Genomic DNA, 22,398 nt, shown 5'->3' with positions numbered 1-22,398 from the left:
CTGTTGCTTCTTGACCCGCATATAGGTTTCTCAAGAGACAAATAAGATGGTCTCATATTCCCATCTTTTTAAGAATTTGCCACAATTTGTTGTGATCCACACAATCAAAGGCTTTAGCATAGTCAATGAAGCAGAAGTAGATGTTTTTCTGGAACTTCCTAGCTTTCTCCATGATCCAGGGTATGTTGGCAATTTGATCTCTAGTTCCTCTGCCACTTCAAAATCCTGCCTGTACTTCTGGTAGTTCTCGATCCACATACTGCTGGAGTCTAGCTTGTAGGATTTTAAGCATAACTTTGCTAGCATGTGAAATGAGTGCAATGGTGCGATAGTTTGAACATTCTTTGGCACTGCCTTTCTTTGGAATTGGAATGTAAACTGATCTTTTCCAATCCTGTGGCCACTGTTGAGTTTTCCAAATTTGCTGGCAAATTGAGTGTAGCACTTTTACTGCATCGTCTTTTAAGATTTTGAATAGCTCAGCTAGAATACTGTCACCTCCACTAGCTTTGTTATTGCTCAGCTTTCCTAAGGCCCATTTCACTTCACATTCTAGGATGTCTGGCTTGAAGACAGTGACCACCTCATCGTGGTTATCAGGGATGTTAAGTTCGTTCTTGCATAGTTCTTCAGCTATTTGCAAAGCTTCCACAGACAGCCATTTTGCTTTCTTGCATTTCTTTTTCTTTGGGATGGCTTTAGTTGCTACCTCTTGTACAATGTTGCGAACCTCCGTCCATAGTTCTTCAGGCACTCTGTCTATCAGATCTAATTCCTTAAAACTATTTGTCATCTCTACTGTGCATTTATCAGGGATATGATTTAGTTCATATCTGAGTGGCCTAGTGCTTTTCCCAACTTTCTTTAGTTTAAGCCTAAATTTTGCAACGAGAAGCTTATAGTCTGAGCCACAGTCAGCTCCTGGTCTTGTTTTTACTGACTGTATAGAGCTTCTACATCTTTGGTTGCAGAGCACATAGTCAATCTGATTTCTGTGTTGACCGTCTGGTGATGTCCATGTGTAGGCCGTCTCTTGGGTTGTTGAAAAAGAGTGTTTGCGATGACCATCGTATTCTTTTGACAAAATTCTGTCAGCCTGTGCCCTGCTTTATTTTGTATTCCAAGGCCAAAGTTGCCTGTTATTTTGGTTATCTTTTGGCTTCCTACTTTAGCATTCCAATCCCCCATGATGATAAGGACATCATTTTTTGGTGTTAGTTCTATAAGGTGCTGTAGGGCTTCACAGAACCGGTCAATTTCATCCTCTTCAGCACCGGTGGTTGGGGCATAGACTTGGGCTACTGTGATATTGAATGGTTTGCCTTGGATTCGAACTGAGATCATTCTGTCATTTTGGGGATTGTATCCCAGTATTGCTTTTCCTACTCTTTTATTGACTATGAAGGCTACTCCATTTCTTCTGAGGGATTCTTGCCTGCAGTAGTATACCTGATGGGCATCTGAATTAAATTCACCCATTCCTGTCCATTTTAGTTTGCTGATTCCTAAGATGTCGATGTTCAGTCTTGTCATCTCTTGTTTGACCACGTCCAGCTTTCCTTGATTCATGGATCTTACATTCCAGGTTCTACAGCATCGGACTTTCCTTTCACCACCAGATACATCCACAGCTGAGTGTTCTTTCGGCTTTGGCCCAGTCGCTTCATTGTTTCTGGCCGTACTAGTACTAGCCCTCTGCTCTTCCCCAGTAGCATATTGGACGTCTTCTGACCTGAGGGGCTCATCTTCCAGCGTCATATCTTTTTTTCCTTTTGGTACTGTGCATGGGACTTTCATGGAAAAGATACTGGAGTGGGTTGCCATTTCCTTCTCCAGTGGTTCACGTTTTGTCAGAACTCTGTTATGACCTGTCTGTCTTGGGTGGCCCTGCATGGCATAGCTCATAGCTTCATTGAATAATGCAAGCCCCTTCGCCACGACAAGGCAGTAATCCATGAAGGGGTTGCTTCAGATACAACTAGTGTATTTTCATATGTTAATTTTTTTCTTATATGTGTGATTCATTAAATATGTTTATGTGAACAGGATTCTGAATTAGAAAACAACATTGTTATGTCTATCAGTGAAAGTATCCCTGCAGATCTGTCAAAAAGGCATCGTAGGAAAGGATCTAGAACACCTTCTGTGGCAATTTCTAGGACATCTTTATCATCTGGTGAGCTTTCACTTACTGATACTTTGATGTATTTGTAAATTGCTATCACTACCCCTTTTCATTGTTTAGCTTGTTTTTCTCCCCATGTTATTTTTTTCTCTTGGTTTTTTTTTAGAATTGCTAAGAATTAGCCTTGTACTAGGTCAGACAACTTTTGTCATTCTAGATCAGAGATGCAGAACTTCTATCAATTCGGGATTATATTGACAAATGCAGTTTGGAAGAGAAAAGGGAGGGAGTTTAGATGGGATTTTATGAGGTGGTCTCAGCGGTGAAATGGATGTCCTATAATATACCTGCAAGCTTTACTGCAAAAAAGACAAGAGACTGACTGACTGACTGTATTTTTGGCTTACCTACACTGTTGTGATTGCAGAGACCATCAAAGGATGATGGTGGGCTGCTCTTTTTGTAATTCTGATCTGGATCCTGGTGCAGTATTGTTTATTTGATTCCCAGTGGCTCTTTAGGCATAGGTCACCTGCTGCCTGATTCTTTTTCAACTGAAGATGAATAGGGCTGAATGGAACATTCTGCTTTAAAATGCACACTTTATTGTAGAACTGTGGTTCTTTCCCTTTAATGAAGAAATTGCTACGTGTCTGTCACCATTATTCTTAAAAAAAAGATGAGATGGGTTTTTTTTAAATAAACATTTATAAACTTTAGCCTTTGCTGATCATTTCTTCTCTAAATTTTATTCAACACTTTTATATGCATAGCAATTGGATGAAAGATACACCTTAATAACTGGTTTCAATTACTAAAAATAGATTGCAGGAGTGTTAGAGACTCAACTTGCAGGACATACATTTCCCCCCAACTTGTTTGATTTTCCAAAGAATGAAAAAAAAGGAAAACACCACTAAATTTCTTGCTGTAAGCTATTTTTTTGTTCTTGAATTTTATCTTTTCTATAGGTTTTAGGCAAAGAGGAAATTGATGGGTAAACACAAGGAGTTGTGGAAAAATAGATAAATAGTCCATCATACAAAAAAGTTAAAAGTTACAATATCTTCTGTGTAGATTGCTAATACACTATATATGGCTTTTCCTTATATTTTGCAGATCGTAGTAGATCAGAGATAGATCTCAGCGGATCCTTTTCAGAAGGAAATGAAGATACTTTAAGCTTAAGAAGTAAATCTGTACCTGGAGCACTGGACCATGATGTGGTGAGCTGGAAATATACAAAGTTTATAAATTAGAATATTTTGGACTTTTTTTATTTTACCAGGAATAGTAAACTTTTGATTTGACCAATTCCAGTAATTCATATGTATGCCACAGTTTATATCAAAAGTACAAATATATGCAAATAGCTAATGAGTTGCCTTCATATAGTGAGCGATGGCAGCAGTACATATACCTTCCAGACTTCATGTATGTGATATCTGCACATGGATTCTGTTCCTGATCTCTTGCTTCTCCTTCTATGGACACAACCCAAACAATTTACAGATCCTTAGCTAAATGTGCCTTTGAGACTTGTTCTTGTCTGTCTATCGCAAGGGAAGACATTTCTGAACAAGGATCAGCTTCATATTCAGTTTCTACCTCCACTTAGTTATTACCACTACCCCTGTCACCACCTTTTTGTCCTTCTTCTATCATAGTACCATAAAAGTGAGTGCATGAAACAATTAAGTAAAGATGTGAATGTAATCGATTTGTTTTTTCCCCTTGAAGCACAGCTTCAGCCTGTGGCCCAGCCAGAGATATCAACCAAGGAACCAGTGTCGGCACTTGCTTTGTCTTTTGAAGTGAAGGGTGGCAGTTGGCACCTGCCTAGCAGAATACAACATTTTAATACAGAATGGAACTCCAACATCACTGGCAGCTGCTCCATGTCTTAACAACCACAAGAGCAACTGCACGGGGCTTTCAGTCTTGGCAGGCAGAGGAGAGCATATCCCTTCAGTTTTCCATCTTTGCAGTCTCAGCAGAGCCTCTGCTTGGCTTATGAAAGGATCAGCCATACTAGGGGACACAGTTTAAATAACTGTGTGTAATGAAACCTTTTTAGGTATAATTTGTAAGGTAAGAGTTTCAGCTGTCATTGTTAAGTATGACAGGCTAGATGTTCACAATAACTGGCGATCTCTCAAACACTAAAATGCTCTTAAAGAGAAAAAGCGAAACAGGGTGAGATACTAAAGCTAAGGTAAATGGTTTTATTTGAAAAGCAACAGAAGATAACGTTTTGCCTGTTTAGTCCTTCACTCACCCCCTTCCTAATACAATATCATTTGATTCCTTAACGGTGGATGTATGCTTTGGTTTTCTATTAGGACTACCTGAATGAAGCAGAAGAGGATATGGATGACATTATAGCCTCTGGCTTTTCAAAAAGGCAAAGTAATTTGGCAAGTGGATTTTCTACAGTAAGTTTCTATTAAATGCACATGCATGCCTTCCTTTTACAATTTCTTCCTACGGTATATTAGATTTTTGATATTTGGACCATGTTCCTTTCTAATATATTTCATTCTGTTGTATTTCATTCCATGCCTGATTTTTAGCTTCAGTTCTCCTGTTTTAGTAGATTAAATGCCGTTGCCATTATTTAGATTTTTTTAAAGACTTTAATTTTTGTTCAACAAAAGCACTATTATGCACTTAGTTTGATGGATATAGCCAATAGTTATGAATATCCAATAACTACTTTTTGTTTATTTATAACTGGGGATTACAAGAAGTTTCAGCTATGTTATTGAAGTTTATAAGAATTAGTCCAACATGTCAGGAGGGCATAGAGTAGGGCCTAGTTCATCAGGCTGATGAAATCTGGATCCAATCATTATTTTCTTTTTGTGTTAGAAAGAAGATTGTATATTACACATATTAAGCAAAGAGCAGCTTAACATTTAAGATAGCACTATTATGATTGTTGTTGTCATTAGATAAAATCCCTCCTTCATTTTGTAAAAGCCAAGGCAGTATATATAGTTCTCCCTCTTTTCCTCATAACAACCACTTGTGAGGTCGGTTAGACTGAGAAAGGACGTCCAGTCCAAAGTCACATAGCTACTAGTTTTCATGCTTCTGGAAGGACTAAAATTCAATTTCCCACCTTCCAGTCAAGTACCTTAACCACTCTACCAAACTGTGGATAATTTCACTTGATGCTTGGCAAGTAAATTATTTGTTGGCAATTAGCAAGTAGTATAATTGCTTTAGTAATTACAGTATTTAAGTATCTTGCATTCTAAGGAATTTTAAATGGTTGATTAAAATACATTAGCTACAAATTGCTGCTGTGTGGGTAGATAGACATCTGCCTTTGATAACAAAATGTTTTTATCCAAATAATTCTATAATACTGCAAAAGAAAAATAGAGTGTTCAGCCTAAGGTTAAATTCATTGCTGGAGAGAAAACATAATTTCTTGTATATCTGTCTCTATGCATGGGGGTTATTTACTAGTCACTTTTCTCCGTACAGTAGTTTGTGTCTTTTCTTTATCCATTTTTACTTTCTCAAACTGTTCCTTGAATTTCTATATCCCTGTTGGTACTACATAATGCTCTTCTTTCCTTTGCCTTTTGCCTACCTCATAAAGAATTCTCCTCCAAATTCTGAAAGGAAATGGAACTACTTAAATGTTCCAGAAGCAGATGGTGATACTGTAAGTTCTCTCAATTTTCTGACGCACACAAGAGCCCATCTCTGTTTCTGTTTCATTTCTGCATAGATAAATAGCAAAAAATAAATGTCTTTAAATTGATCATAATTGCTCCATTAAGTAAAGGTAAAGGTTCCCCCACACATGCGTGCTAGTCGTTTCCGACTCTAGGGGCCGGTGCTCATCTCCGTTTCAAAGCCAAAGAGCCAGCACTTGTCCGAGGACGTCTCCATGGTCATGTGGCTGGCATGACTAGACGCCAGAGGCGCACGGAACGCTGTTACCTTCCCACCGTAGTGGTCCCTATTTTTCTACTTGCATTTTTTACGTGCTTTCGAACTGCTAGGTTGGCAGAAGCTGGGATGAGTAACAGGCGCTCACTCTGTTATGCGGCACTCGGGATTCGACCATTAAGTAACTGGCTGATAATAACAGTGTCATATTCTTAAAAGTTAGAATTCTGCTTTGTAATAGAAACATATACGGAGAAGTAATTTTTCTGTTCATTCAGATTATTTGAATGGAGGATAACATGGAAGCATAGATTGTATCGGACCATTTAGGCTTTCCGGTCCAACCTTCTACTCATTGAATGAAAGCATCAATGAATGATGGCTGTCTAGCCTTTGCGTGTAAACATTCAGTGAAGGGGAACCAACCAACTCTCTGGGGAATATCAGACTGGAAGCTTTCCCCCTCTCCTACGGTATTATGCAACCAAAATCTGTGTTCCTATCAATTAAGTCCATTATTCTGTATCCTAAATTCTGGAATGGCAGGACCCTCGTGGTGTGTGGCATCCTTTCAGGTATTTGAAGGGTGCTGTATATCCTCCTTTAACCATCTTTTGTCAAAGCTAAACAAAACAAGTGTTTCAATTTCTCTTTACGGGGTTTTGTTTTTAATTCCATGATAATCCTCATTACCTTTTATTGATCAGCTACAGCTTATCTAAATCCTGGTTAAAGTGTAGTGTTCAGACTGAGATTGTTGAAGTAGAGTGCAACAATCACTTCCTGTGGACTTGCAAGTGATATTTCTGTGGATGCAAACACATAGCATTGCACTTGCCTGTTTTGCCACTCTATTATACAGCTATCATTTGTAATCTAGTGATCACAAAAACTTGTATTGCAATGATTATCAATAAGTTTGGTATCTCCCTTCCTATAATCCTGCATTTGGTTTATGTGTCTGAAATGAAGACCATCACATCGTTCTCTTTTACATTTTATTCTGTTATATTCAGCTTGTTGCTCCAATCTGTCAGGGTTATTTTTAATATAACTTCTCCCTTCTTGGCTGTTAGCCATTTCACCCATTTTTGTATCATTTCCAAATATGATAAAATATTCCCCGCACCTCTTAATCTAAATAATTAGTGAAAATATTGAAACGTAGTGGACTCAGGACTGATCCAGGACTGGCACTGCTTGATATCTTCATCTGATCTGATGAGGGGTCATTACTGATTTTCAGGCCAGCTATATATTTCCTTCTCATGAGTGCCATCCAGATCAGAATGTGCTAATTGGCATGTCTTGGTAGTCCTCATCCTATGACCACCACTGGGACCAGAACTACCATCACCAAGCAAGTCGGTTGTTAAATGAATTGAATCTGATTTTGCAACCTTTTTTTTTTGCCACAGCTGCTTCAGCAAATGTGAATCCCACATTGACTTTGCTTGTCAGAAGCTAGCTGGGAAGGTTGTAAAAGGTGGTCACGTGATGTCAGAACACTGCCAACTGTTTTAAATACAATAAGATTTCTGTGTGCCTGAATTTTGATCACATGACTGTAGGGGATACTGCAGTGTTGTAAGTGTGAGGACCAGTCATAAGTCACTTTTTTCAGCACTGTCATAGCAGTTGCTAAACAGTTAAGTCGAGGATTACCTGTATTTGTTCAAATGTTTTGCTGAAGGTAAGTTGTACCACAATATATATCAGTTAAGGAAGTTATTTAATTAAAAACATAAGTAAATTATTTTGGAATTAAAATAAACTGGGCGCTGAAGTCTCCATCCATGGGTTTATTGGATGAGTTTAGGATAATCTCTAAGCTTAATGTTACAGATGTGCATGTACGCAAGAACTGAGTAAGACACTTTGACTTATTTGAACAAGTAAAGTAAAATGGGTATGTTTCTTCAATGAGATATTGAGATTGAATTTTGCCATCAACCAACCCATGATATCATATAGGTTGAATCATTTGCAGTATAAAAATGGCTAATTCTATTTCTCTTTAGTGAGATGTTTCCCTAATAGAAATGACTGATTAACGGTTTAACAATAGTATGTGAATATAACTCAGTTTGATATAGGCTTCCTCTCTTTCAGACCAGCATTAACAGTATGATGAGTGTTTACAGTGAAACTGGGGACTATGGCAACGTGAACATTAGTGGTGAAATTTGTCTGCAAATCAGCTACAGCTATAAAACAGGAGCCCTTAACATACTTGTAAAAAAATGCAAGAACTTGGCCATTGCTGATGAAAAGAAACAAAGAACAGATCCGTAAGCAAATCTCTTTTTTTAAACTAAACTTCTATTTATTTACTATCCTAGTTATGTTTGCTTGTTAGATTTGCCTTCCACAGATCTACTGTTTAGGACAGTAGAGTATCATTTACTTATCGTTGTGCTGGAGTTTGCAAAATGTGAAAGACAGCATGAGTTTCTCCTACAGTATCTTCTTATTGAAGTTTTACTTTAAATGAGATAAGAGCCATATCATTTTCAGTCCTTGGAAAGTTTGAGAAACTACAGTTGCTTCAGTTGGTGAAATCTAGAATCAGCTCAGGGAGATGGGCAGCCTAAAAGTTTAATAATAAAATAAATAAATCTGGAGATGGTGAACTGGTATGAATATATTTCCAGTTTGATAACTTCAGTGCTACACTGCCTGTGAGAAAAGATTTAATTTTGGTGAAATGAAAAACCCAGGTTTACTGCTAAATGCCTTGTGCTGGTATTCTTACTTCTCTTTTCTTATCCTAAAGACTTTCCAATTAGAAAATACAAATTTAAATTCTGATTGTCAACTGACCATAATTCTCTGCAGTGTTGTTCTGGCAAGTGTAGTGTGAATTCAGTAACAATTAATAAAAAGAAACCAGAGTGAAACAATTAGTTTTCCTTAATTTTTCTCTAAAATTATAACTCTAAAAAATAATTAATTTAAGGAAGAATCTGAATTTTTCTGTCTTCTCCTTCCTGCCCAAAAAGTAAATGGTGGGGGAAATGAGAGGATTATAGCTTTTCTTCTACATCAGACATGTCAAACACAAGGCCCGGGGGCCGGATCCGGCCCGCAAAGTGGTTTCATGTGGCCCCCAAAGCCATCCTGGAAACAGTGAGGGAACGGCCCCACTGCCTTGGCCCTGGCCCAGAGACCCTCCTTCTGCCAGAGACCCTCAGATCTGTCCCACTCCTGCCCAGGCCCCCATAGGCACCCTTGATGCCAACGATGTAGAGCTGGCCACGCCCACCCAGTAGGCCATATGCACTCTAGCCACGCCCACCCAGTAGGCCACGCCCACCCAGGCCACACCCACCCAGCCCCCTGAGGGCAACTGCAATGCTGATGCGGCCCTCAGTGAAATTGAGTTTGACCTCCCTGTTCTACATTCTCTGGCAAATAGAAGGCTCTTTGAGAAGAGATTTCTTTCAGTGCACTAAGATTGGAGAATGAGGAGTCTTTTGGGTTCTTCCGGTTCCCTTCCTTCCCTATTTTCTACAAGTGAATGTAATCCTAGGTACACTAAAGCCTCTTGTATCTGCCTGAGGACAAATGGTAGGAAGAAATCAGGATAAGGAATAAAAAGCCTGAGTAGTAAGGCAGGAACTTTTCACAAGCCCTAATGTTCCAGCCAACAGACTCATGCAAGCTACACATAGCAATGGTAATTTACTACATTCTGAAAAATGAACTGCATGCCCCATCTTTCTCAAGGGTCCTGAGAAGCAATAATGGAAAAGAACATCACTCTCCAGTCTGGGATTGTGAACTTCCCAGCTACATGCATTTGTTCATTGTGGGACAAAGAATAAGCTGGACCTGACAGGGCTTCTCTGATGTTCCTTATTTTGTGGTGAATCAAATCTTTGAAGAGTAATAATTCTCCAGCCTGTACTTCACGTTGTTTGTATGGAATTCTGTGTTTCAGTAGATTTCTGACTGCATATTTCTGGTGTTAGCATATGGAACTAGGTAACAACCTTCTGGGGAAGGTGACACCTGTTTTTTTGATTTGCATGGCAGGAAATCAGGAGTACTCTTTCGGACTTGGTTGTGGTGTTCAGAATGCATGTACAGTAGGAGGGGGCATCATATGATTGTTTGTTCCTCTGTGTGTGTGTGTGTGTGTGTGTGTGTGTATCCACAAATATATGTTTATTTAAAGTGTATATATTTCCAATATATCTCTTGCTACATAAAACAAAGACATCTGATGTACCACAATACATGAGAGAGCAAATAAAGCTAAAGTATAACCATTCTGACGTCTCTGGTTTAGTTTTGGCATTGTTATACGTAAGAATTTTCTTTATATGGACATCTACATGTTTGTGTATTAATATTGTAACTTTTAGCAAAATTGATAGTCTATTAATTTAATCTGTAGTTATGTCAAAGCGTATCTTCTGCCAGACAAGTCTCGCCAGAGCAAAAGGAAGACAAAAATCAAAAGTAATAGCACTGATCCAGAATTCAATGAAATGCTTAAGGTAAGGTAGGAACTGGGACTACACCATATACGTTAATATTTCCTCTATGGTCAAAGTGAGAAATTCTTGGTTGACTGGTTTGTTGGTTTAAATTATTTATAAGCTACACAGTACCTGCCTTGAGTTGATGTCCTTGAGTTGAGCTGTTTCTGGTGAGTCTCTGGACATGTCCAAGTAGTTTTTGGGTTGTGGTTGTAAGTGATTTGCTCCTACTTTCCTCAGGGATTTCAGTCCACTTTGTCTAGATATTTTTGACTTTTCTGTTTCATCTAAAGTCACCCTCCCATATTTGTGTCATCCACAAAACCTTGTGTCATCCAGTTCCATCATCTCAGTCATTGATAAACATTGGAATTGCATAGGATCAAATATAATCACTGATATTTCACTCGATTCTTCTGTCCAAGATGAAATGAGATTGTTCAGGCGACTGAGGCCATTGAACAGTTGCATCTTCTACCCCATATTTTAATTAATTAATTTTTAAAATTTTGTGTCATCCAATTCCAAAATAACTGGGTGGTCTCTTTATTAAGAAATATATATATATCATGAGTTTATTAAGAAAAATATGTGTCATGAGGAACTCTGTCAAAAGCTTTGCTGAGAACCTGAGAACATTCCAGATCTACTGAGCTGCAGTTCTATTATTAAAGAAGGAAATATAGTTCATTGGCACAATTTGTTTGCAACAAAACCATGCTTGCTCTTGTTAATTACAGTATGCTTATTCAAGTGCTCACAGACATGTTCTTTATAATTTGTTTGAGGACTTAATGTAGATATTAAGTTGACACTTCCTTGTACTTCCTGGGCATCTGCTTCCCATTTATTTAAAGGAGAATATTTGTAGCTCAGGGTTGAAATGAAGAGTTCTTGGTGCACTCTGAACTCAAGAGAGCACCAACGACTCCTCATTTATTTATTTATTTATTTATTTATCTTATTTGTATGCCTCCCATTCCCAAAAGCTAGAAAACTAACAGTCAAAAATCATTAAGGAAAAAAAAATCCACAAAAAAACAAAAATGTTTTTTTAAAAGGATTTTCAATTACATGATTCAAGAAAGATAAAAAAATGTAAAACAGTTGTGGAATTTAAACAACAACTTTGTTAATAACAATACTTTTATCAGTTTTGGAGAATTTAGTATCACCAGTTCATTTTCTTTCTATTTTAATTATGAGTAATGTTTCAAAATCAATATGCATACAGGAGGAGATTGAAGGACTATAGTTTAAGACATTTGTAAACAGGTTTTCAGGAGAATAATTACATTTTATGCATTTCCCCTCATAATTTGAATTGCACTAGTAGGAAAGGAAAAGACGTATCTTTTCCAACTGGCCGACCTGGACTGAGGATGGGGGTTTTTAATATTGTTTTAATTTATTGGTTTTAGTAATTAATTATGGGGCTTTGTAATTTAATTCTTTTTTAATATTTGTATTACTGTTTTTTATAGCTGTTTTATTGTTGTGAGCCGCCCTGAGTCCTTCGGGAGATAGGGCGGCATATAAGTTCAATCAATCAATAAATAAATATTACATCATTTATTACCTGTTAATACCTTCGGATATACTTAGAAGTTGTACACTCACATTTACTGGGTCCTAAAAATATTTCCCTTAAAAATATGCTCCTTTTCTATCACCCCATAGTATGTTATTAGCCACACGCAGCTTGAGACTCGCACTCTGCAACTTTCTGTCTGGCATTATGACAGATTTGGGCGTAACAGCTTTCTGGGAGAAGTAGAGATTCCCTTGGACTCATGGAACTTTGAAAATCAAGCTGATGAATGGTTCACGCTTCAGCCGAAGGTGAGAAGGTTTTGTTGGTTTAGAGAAGTGGCATGCAAATTTATATTGCAACCAAATTATCCACTAGGTTGAAGGCAACTTAGCTGAAAGATGGGTCTATTCCACTGTATAGTGTTCTTTGAGTTTTGAAGTTAAAGCCATCACAACAGTAAAACTACTGAGGAAGAATTGTACAGTATGTCCCACAAAGGCTGTACCACAAGTGGCTCTCAAACTCTAGATGCCAATGTGTTTTCCTGTAGCTTGGATAGATCAGTTTGTTTCTGTCCAACAAACTGCAAGTTTTATCATTTCATTTGCAACCTAATATGTGAAATCTGTTCTTTTTACCTTCTGTGCTTCCGTAGTCCAAAAAGGAATGGATTATTCCTGTATCACATATTTTTCTTTGTTACTGTTGAGAAAAGGCATCTTCTACACGTGAAGACAAGTATATCTATTTTGGGGGAAGCCCTCTAACTCACTTATCACTCTCCCGATATTGTCAAAGTAATAATCCTAACAAGTTTTTAGCACCTGGATTCATGAAGAATTTTAGCCACTCAGGTCAGATAAATACCATAGTGAGTTACGGCTCTTTCTTGAAACATCTGGCCTTCTCCAAACGTATGTGTCTCCATGTGGTCGTGGTTTCATTTTTTAAAACTTGATACCATTGTATATTTAATTGTTCTAATATGTATTCACCTTTGTTCCTTTTCTTGTTTTCCTCCCCACCCTAATGCTTGAGTTATTTCTGATTTATTTTGTTTTGTTGAAATTTGAAAATATGTTAATGTGATAAATTTGATAGAAAAACAGGAATAGCAAAGCCATCATGATATTATTGAAGTCTACATAAAGCTTAGAGTTAAATGGGAATTGTAGTGACAAGGTTTACTGTCAATTACATAAATATTAGAATAATGCTGAACATCGTAAGACCCCTTTTCCCATTTCTGTCCCTATTAAAGAACTAGCAGTGGGTTTGCAGGAAAGCTCCACTTTTACCTGTCAGTGATCCAAGCTCTTTGTTAAACTTAAACTTGCATTCCTATGGCCACAAAAAAAGAAAGCCTGTCTCACCAGCGCCCGCCACATTGCAGAGGAAAAGTTGGTCGCTTTTGTCCTCTATCTAGTAGGCAAACAGGGCATTTGTTGGGCAGTTTGGAAGAAGCTTTGTGGTGGTTCAGGCTGTCTTAAGAGAGAGACAAAAACACCTAGGAACTGGAGATTTTAAAGAAAACCCCTTCCTACTTCCTTGCTGGAAGCTTATAGAGTGTAGGAAGTAGAGGTTTGGTCATTTGAAACTCATCTTCATCTGTATACTTCTCTTTATGTATACCTCAAAATAATGTGCAACATGCTCTTAAAAGTGAATATTTATTAAACAAGGCTTCTATTTTACTTTCTTGTTTTAGATGGAGATTGCCACTGATGTTGGGCTGCAGTACAAAGGAGAATTAATTGTTGCTTTACAGTACACTCCACCTGAGAGGAACCTAACACTTCCCCTGGGAGAGATTCAAGGTAAAAGAAAAAAAAACCCTTTGATGCATCCAGAAATGTTTCCCTTGAATTGTTTTAATTCATGGTCTTCTTTAGACACTAGGAACAAAAATCCAGCACTACAAAACACTGAAATTGTTGCTGTTCAATTGGTTTACTCTTTTCTAAAAGAATTTGAAACCACAAATCATTTCATCTCCCTTTATTATTTGTCTTCAGCACTATATCTTTTGGAAGCCAGGGCAGGATTTGTTAGCTGTAAATTCATTAGCTCCCTATTCAACAGCATTTTCTTATAATGTCATCTTGTTGGGTAACAAGACTTGACATTTTCATTGTATGCAAAGTCCTGCAAAAGCCTGCCAATTATTTCTACTCAAAATTCCTTTGTGTCTGCATATATTGGGGTGACCAAGGTTGGTTTGATTGTCTGAATCCTGGGAACAACTGATAAGTCGGTCAGCTGTGCCCACCCAAATTCAGCCGAGGCTTGAGAAACCGGCAGAAGGTTTCTGAGATTGAAAGGCAATCTACTTTTCAAGACTCCTGTCCACCAGAAAACTATTTTTAATGATGGAGTAATTGGTGTTTGAGAGGCAGTTTGGTGTAGTGCAGGGGTCGGCAACCGGAAAAAGGAAAAGAGCCACTCAGAACCGGTTCCATCACACAAACAAAAAAGTGGGAGCCGCAAAAAGTGCGTGCACGTGCGTCCACTCACGCACATGCGCAAAAAACATTTTGCGCATGCGCAAAATGGGAGGCACCTGCGCGACGACAGGTCTCCCCTTTGGAGAGGTGCACGCTGTCCCGTTCGGAGACCTGCCGTGTTCGTCAAACATGGACGAACGCGGCAGCTGTGCAAATGGGATGGCGGCGGTTTGGAGAGTGCGCGCACACCTCTCCCAAGCCGCCGCCGTCCCGTCCGGAGACCTGCCGTGTTCGTCCATGTTTGACGAACGCGGCAGGTCTCCGAACCACCATAAAAAAGCAATGCAATTTCTCCTCAAGAGAATGGTGCAGACAGACACCTAAAGCCTGAAAGGTCAGTCTCACTGCGTCACCACAGTTGGAAAATACCCAGAGGGAGGTGATTTTGTTTGCCTGTTTGCCCCACGCAGGCAGCCAGTTCTGCAGCCATCGAATCAATCAATCAAAGTCTATATGTAGGGTGGAAAGAAACAACCCCTTCGGCCACACACTCCCCTCTCCTTCCTCATCAGGGGACAGTGTTGTAGTCCAAACTCATTTCACCCCAGATTCTTGTCAGAGCAAGACACACCTGCTCGTTGCGGGATGCAGCCCAGGCCAAGTGCAATGCCAGGAGGAATGGGATAATAACATTAGCAGCACTATTACTTAACAACAATGCTGCGACGATCGGAAGAAAGAAAGGGACAAGCACTTATGAAGCACAACAAGTTCCCCACTAGTGCCAGCTACAGGACCCCCGACTGTCTCTCAGACGCGCCTTTATTCCTTACACGACGTCCAGACTGTGGCTCCTTTCCAGCCTCGATCCACCGGGAGTGGGGGATGGTCGGGGGGGAGGAACGAGAGGGAAGATGCCGAAGGTCCGCCCCTGGCACCTCCTTGCTGCACTTCTTTTTTTTTTACCAGGGAGGGAGGAGGGCTTACCTGCGTGGCTCTGCCCGGCTGGTCCTTAGAATGGGAGGCACAGCGAGATCGTCCCCCCCCTCGAGAGAGAGAGAGAGAGCCCGAGAAGCCGGGCCAGAGGCGGTGTCGGGTTTCTTCACCCCACCTCCCCTCACTCAAAGGTCGCCAAGCGCTTTAGCGGGCCCGTCGGTTTCTTCCGACGAAGCTGCGGCTAAAGCTGCTACTTCGCAAAGACTGCGGGCAAATCGCTCCCCTCTCCCACCCCTCCTCCTTCTCCGACCTGCCGGGGCGCCAACCTCTTTTTTGCTGGTTTCTAGGGCAACTGGGTAATGCTCAGCGCAGCCTGCCTGCGGGGACTGTCGCCCCCGTGCGCGTGCGCACGGACATCCGAGCCCTGTCTAGGCCCGGGGAGGGGGGGAGCGCGCCAGGCGAACGCGGCAGGTCTCCGAACGGGACGGCGGCGGTTTGGAGAGGTGCGCATGCAACTCTGCCCTTCGGAAAGGTGCGCGCGCATCTCGGAATGGGCGGTGCCACTCTCCATTTGGAGAGGTGCGCGCACACAACTGCCCGTTCGAAGAGATCCGCACGCACCGGGCAACTGGGAGCCACAGGAGACGGCTCAAAGAGCCGCATGCGGCTCCGGAGCCGCGGGTTGCCGACCTGTGCTGTAGTGGTTAAAGCATTAGGCTAGAAACTGGGAAATCATGAATTCTGCTTTAGGCTCAAAGCTCACTGGGTGGCTTTGGGCCAGTCACTTTCTCTCAACCCTAGGAAGGGTGGCAGTGGCAAACCATAAACATAGATTTTCATATTTTTAGTTGTACTCCACCCAGTCGCTCTGTGAGTGAATTGGGCAATCTCTAAATTTATATATCTAAATTTATAAATATATATAAATTTAGAGATTGCCCAATATAACTCAATCAATCAATATTAATGACTTCTGAAAAACCTTCCCAAGAAAACTGTCCAGGCAGTTTCTGCAAATCAGACATGGTTGAATGGAAGGAGAAAAAATGATGTTTGGATAAGTTAGAGAGTTTGGGGTGTGCTGACCAATTTTTAAATAATCACTCTAGGATTTATTGTGGACCTTTTTGCTTTTTATTATTTTTATGACACCCACCCAGAGTTAAAATATAATGAACATAAATGTTGTAAAAACAGAAAAGCATCATTTTCCTCATCACTTATATCTCAAGTTTAATAGGGCCAACTATTAATAACTCTAATTGCCATTGTGACCAGGAGGCTATTATCCTTCTCCTAGGTAACCATTCTTCAAAAACCTCTAAGAAGGTTGAAAATTTCATCAATAGCCATAGCTATTTTTATGTTTCATGCTGTTCCTCCTTCATGCTATTAACTGTGGCTAATTGTTTTATGATTTGTTTGCAATTTTAAAATTTCCTTTTATGGTTATTAGATTATATACTGCTGTTTTTTTATTGTGATTGGTCTTGGGCCATAAATATATGTTGAAGTTGCATCTGGAACATAAATCCACTCAAGATACTCTTCTAAAGGACAGAGATATTTGTGGCTTGGTTAAGAGGCATGGTTTGATGTATATTCATTATTAACCTTAGGATAGGTTACAGTGCAAAATATGGAAGCTTCATATATCCAGATATTCCTCCATTCTTGTTTCCTTTATTCTAAAGGAAAGAAGAGTTCAAAGAAAGAAAAGAAGGCAACCTCCCAAATACCATCAGGAGGCATATTGGAAATTGTCATCAAGGAAGCCAAGAATTTAATGGCGGTGAAATCAGGAGGCACTTCAGATACGTTTGTGAAAGGGTGATTTGCCCCATTCTGTCTTTGGTTATGTATGCTAATAGACGTTCAGTATTTCTGTATTGAATACAGGTAGTCCTTGCATTATGACCATTGGTTCAGTGACTGTTCAAAATTATGATACTAAATAAGGAGGGATTTATGATAGGTCCTCAAGAGTTTCTGGCTGTCACAGCATCTTTGAAGACACGTGACTGTGATTTCTGATGTTCCCACCAGCAAAGTCAATGGGAAAGCTGGCAGGGAATCATATGAGGGCCTTGCTTAACAAGATTGCTGTTCAGTGACAGCAATTGAGACAGCAAGAATTGCGGTTGCTAAGTGAGCCAGTAATGTGTGATGTCACCCTTTATGATCACATTGCTTAGCAATGGAATTCTCGATCCCAGTTGCCCTGGTGATCGCTTATATGATCATCTATTCATTTCCTCAAAACTGTCCCGTGAACATCAGGTGGCAAGATTTAGAATTTTGGAAACTTTACTTCCTTCCACCTTATTTTGAATATTTTAAACGGAAAAATAATAGTAGGCAACCTGTTCATATGTCAGGATTGTATTGTATCTCTTAATCTCAGTTATCTGATGTAATCTTGCATTTGCTGTCCAGATCTAATTCATAATTCACCTCCTACTACATGCTAATACCACAATCTCAAAATAAGCTTATATGGCTATGTATTATTTGTAAATCTCAATATCGCTCCATGTCAGAGTTTCATTTGAAGAAAGTAAAAATATTCCAAATAATCTTTCCTTCTAGAAAAAGGGCTCAATGAATGTTGCAGTGCCCAACTCTTATGACAAATGTTTTTATAGTTGTTTTTTTCCTTTGAGGGAAGGGCTATGGATCACACATAGCTGTTTAGTGATGTGTCTGTGGCCACATTTTAAAAATGGGTTGGGTTAAGATAGTTTAATCAGATTATAATTATTATGACATTCTTAACAAACCTCCACATTCTTACTCCCCCCTTCCTTTTGTCTCTTAGATATTTGCTTCCTGACAACAACAAATCTTCGAAGCATAAAACCCATGTAATAAAAAAAAGTGTGAATCCCCACTGGAATCATACATTCACTTTTAGTGGCTTGAACCCTAGAGATATACACAATGTCTGTGTAGAACTCACTGTTTGGGACAAGGAGTCTCTCGCCAGCAATATTTTCCTGGGAGGTGTTCGCTTGAGTATTGGAAGTGGTACGTGTGGATAGATCTACCCTTTGATAGAAGGGAATTGAAAGGAAGACTAATAAATGGAACATCTAGAATACTCTTTATATTTAGATATGGACAGCAGCCCTTGAGAGGCCCATTTAGCTCTTTTTCTTGCAGCTCATAGGGAAAACCTTCCATATCTTCCAGAAAAGATATTGTAAAAATATGGGAAATGGAAATGCAGAGCTTCTGGGAATGTAAATGCACTCATCCATGCATAAGGTGCTGGATTGGGAGGGAGAAGACTCAGGTTTTAGACCCTTGCTTGGTCATGGAGGTTGACTTTGGACCACTCAGTTACTCTCAGCCGACCTCTATTGTGGAGGAAAATAAGGTGAAAGCTTCCTATATATGCTGCCTCGAGCTTCTGAATGAAAGACAGGCTAGAAATCTAATAATAAATATGTCAATATGGTTTCTTAAATGATATGAAAAACAGGTAGGAAAAATTAGTCTTTATCATTGCCCTCAGGCCTTTTGCAAACTTATGGATGGCTGATCCAGAAAATGTTGTCTGCCTTTGATTTAAAAGTATTTATGATAACCCATTCTGATGTTTGCCTAAAAGGCAAAGCTAAAAAGAATAAATAGTAAGAATAAAATTAATAAAAGAAGCAAGTAAATCTGAGTAGAATTCCCAATAAAAAGGACGGCTAAGATCTTGTCCTATAATTAATACAAAAATAAGATGGCCAGAGTCAAATGGGAGTTTTTAGATTTATTTTTCAAAGTATTTCATCCTCCATACCACTATTCTTGTAAGAATTCAGCCTAGGAATTATTTTTTTAAGGGCAACAGTTTCCAGTTTGTAACATAGATGTTATTAAGATATTAAGTCTTTCATATGTGGTTGCTGTGATTAGAGCTAAACACAACATCCCAGTCTAAATGTAAACATTGCTCATTTTAAATGAAACAAAATTTTACACTGTACCAATGGTGGAAATCAGAGCTACAGGTGACAGTTTGATAAGAGTTGCTATAGTTCTCGTGAATCTGGAGTACCGTGCGTTATGAACCTCTAATAGAATCTTTGCAGATGTTGTGAAATAGACTTTTCTGAAATATTGAATAGAATGAATGGTGGAATGATTTTTTTCTGATTGGGAAAAAAAAGATCAGCTGACCACTGTGCTTTGCAATTTTCCAGGTATAAGCAATGGCAAAGAAGTTGACTGGATGGATTCTCAAGGAGAAGAGCGACTTCTTTGGCAGAGAATGATTGATTGTCCTGGAGATTTTGTAGAAGGTGTATTAATGCTGAGATCCAGCATGGGGAAACGCAGACTCTGAGGAGTATTGTTTGCATAAGACTGACACTACAGTAGTGTGATTTTAAATTGTAATAAGATGTAATGGAGACTGGTCTCCTGTCATGATTTGCACATGTAAACATAAGGAAGTTTACTTTTACTCTGAATTTAAATTTTCTGAAATGGATTATGGATGCATTCGGCACTTTCCTAAATCCATACTGTAGCTCTTGTATTAATTTACCCAGGCTAAATCAGTATAGTCGTTTCCAAAACAAGATTTGCTGAGTTGTTAGAGTGAGGTCACATAATACCCTCTACAGAATATGTCTCAAAGATTTCCTTTATTATTTCAATATGTTTTCTCAGAAGAGATATATCAGTGATTGATAAATTAATGAAAAGTCATTGAGGCTAGTTCATTATAATCCCATTTCAAATAAGCCTAATGAGCTTGGGAAGTGAGCGCTAGGATTGAAGGCACGCTCTAGGAGTAATTATATTCCTACTTTTCTCAGGCTGATATCCACAAATGGTTCCTAATAGATTTTATAATAAAGAGTTACCTGCTCATAAACAGAATGGTATTGTAAGAGGTATTGTATTGCTAGTATTGCTAATAATAATCTCTATGGAGTTGCGCCTTTTGCATTTCAGCACTTTCTACAAAAGTGAAGGCATAAAAGTATTAAATAGCCACTCAAAAGGAATAGGTGATGTCATATTTGATGCTGTACTGTACAGATTCTTCAATGTTTTTGTTTTGTTTTGACCAAGATTATACAACATTATGTGAAAGATTGCAAAATAGAAAAGCACAGAATCTGACTTCGGTTCTGAAAAAGGTATTAGTAGTGACATCCTAGCTTTCTTTATGAGTCTCTAAGAGGGAGTTTCTACAACCTCACTAGCTAATTGCACTGTAATTCAGTTAGGATCACTTCTAATATTTCAATGTAAAACTACCTCCCTGTCAGAAATTATTGAGTATATAGCCGAAACCTGTTTAAGCACTTGTCAATGTTGATATTACTATTCATAATACCCCATGTGTTCCTTCTGTAGTGCAGACCTAGATCCTTCAGCCTTTTTTTTATTTTCATGAACAGTACATTGCTATGAGGGGTGTGATGGCTCAGCAGTTCCTGCCCACCTGCAAATCCGAGTAGATTAATAGGTGCCACTGCGATGGGAAGGTAACAGCAATCCATGTGCCTTTGGCATACAGCCATGCTGGTCCCATGACCACAGAAAATGTCTTTGGACAATGCTGGCTCCCTTGACCTTTTTTTACCTTTACATTGCTATCAAGATCTATGTCAGGCAGAGACATGAGCAGGTTTTCAAATATAGCTTTGGCTCCAGTTACAAATTAAAATTAAAATTAAATTAAATCTTTATTGTGGTCAAAAACCAGCATAAGGAGGATGGAGTAGTCAATTAAAAAGCACAAAAAATACACCAGTCTAGTAATGATGAAAAGCTAGAAGATATAAAAATACATTACAACAAAGTATATATAAAAAAACAAGAATATAAAAGAGGTAAAGCATTAAATGGGTGTAGGGGAACATAAAAGTTAGTATATGGAAGACTGTATGAAATGACAGAGCATTTCAGTATGTCATAAATCTATCATTAAGTCTACTTTGTAGTACAGGTCATAGCAACCTTTTATAGCTGGTATCTGAAAGCAACAGGGAGTGTAGAATCGACCTGTGTGCCCTGGATACTTATCCAGTAATGGGGAGATAAGGCTAGTACAAATATTTCTGCAGTGAGTACAGGCATTAAAGACACAAATGCTTTGTTGCTTCTGTGTGTCCAGAGTCATAGAGACATTGTCTCTCCAGGTAGGGAAACTTCTTGTGTATAACTATTGATTCTATTCGGGATTTTTTTATTATTGTGCACTTATACAAAAACCCCTTGTCACTACTATAAGGATTATCTTTAAAAAGTGTGCTACCTAAATTATTCAGGTGGCATCTCATTGTCCTGTTACTGTCTTAGTTCTACAGAAAAGTAAGCAATCAACCAGGTTTCATGATCCTGTTTGGTTCTTTTTGCAAAGGGACTCATTCCCTCCCCCCCCCACCCCCAGCTTGTAAGAATTTTTAAAGTTCAATCAGTGATGCGACATTATGTATAATAATGTTTTTGAAATAATATTGGATATTGGAAAGACTATATATTTAAACTTTCCGTGGCTAAACGGACGGCATCAAGAATGAATTATACCATAGCATACAAATTATACTATATTGTACTATAATTCACAAGGAAACCAATGGATCTTAAAAACAATCTTAAAGCCACATGTAATAGATTATGTGTGGTTAACACATAAGTGAGATCCAATTTAGTCTGCTGGATAAGTCACCAAGTTAGAAACCAGGAGACGGTGAGTTCTAGTCCTACCTTAGGCATGAAAGCCAGCGGGATGATTTTACGTCAATTACTGTCTCATAGTCCATGATGTCAGGTTTGAGTAACAAGCCAGTCAGTCAATACCTGACCCAATGACTTGGTTGATCCAAAAAAAAAAAGCTAGGAAGAAAAAAATGTGGTTAACATATAAATTGCCAATAAACTGATTTGTTTTTGGCTTAATATTATTTATAAATCTGGCTTGATTAAATCATAATTTAGATTCAACTCATA

The 22,398-nt window shown here is 38.8% G+C and overlaps 1 protein-coding gene across 1 annotated transcript in view; it reads left to right on the top strand.

Moving 5' to 3' along the window:
* The window catches only part of SYTL5 (synaptotagmin like 5), a 37,752-nt gene extending 17,738 nt beyond the window's left edge, over nucleotides 1–20,014 (top strand). The window contains exons 7-16 of the mRNA XM_081326524.1: nucleotides 2,047–2,176; nucleotides 3,245–3,351; nucleotides 4,468–4,560; nucleotides 8,147–8,325; nucleotides 10,437–10,539; nucleotides 12,202–12,363; nucleotides 13,764–13,872; nucleotides 17,130–17,265; nucleotides 18,254–18,462; nucleotides 19,632–20,014. Coding sequence (XP_081182650.1) covers nucleotides 2,047–2,176; nucleotides 3,245–3,351; nucleotides 4,468–4,560; nucleotides 8,147–8,325; nucleotides 10,437–10,539; nucleotides 12,202–12,363; nucleotides 13,764–13,872; nucleotides 17,130–17,265; nucleotides 18,254–18,462; nucleotides 19,632–19,774 — 1,371 coding nt within the window. The 3' untranslated portion in view covers nucleotides 19,775–20,014. The remainder of the gene's footprint in view (nucleotides 1–2,046; nucleotides 2,177–3,244; nucleotides 3,352–4,467; nucleotides 4,561–8,146; nucleotides 8,326–10,436; nucleotides 10,540–12,201; nucleotides 12,364–13,763; nucleotides 13,873–17,129; nucleotides 17,266–18,253; nucleotides 18,463–19,631) is intronic.
* Nucleotides 20,015–22,398: the final 2,384 nt, after the last annotated feature.

This window comes from Vipera berus (assembly GCF_964194415.1).
Source record: "Vipera berus genome assembly, chromosome: 4".
NCBI lineage: Eukaryota > Metazoa > Chordata > Lepidosauria > Squamata > Viperidae > Vipera > Vipera berus.
Note: the sequence above shows the minus strand (reverse complement) of the source record. Positions and strands in the feature narration are given on the sequence as shown.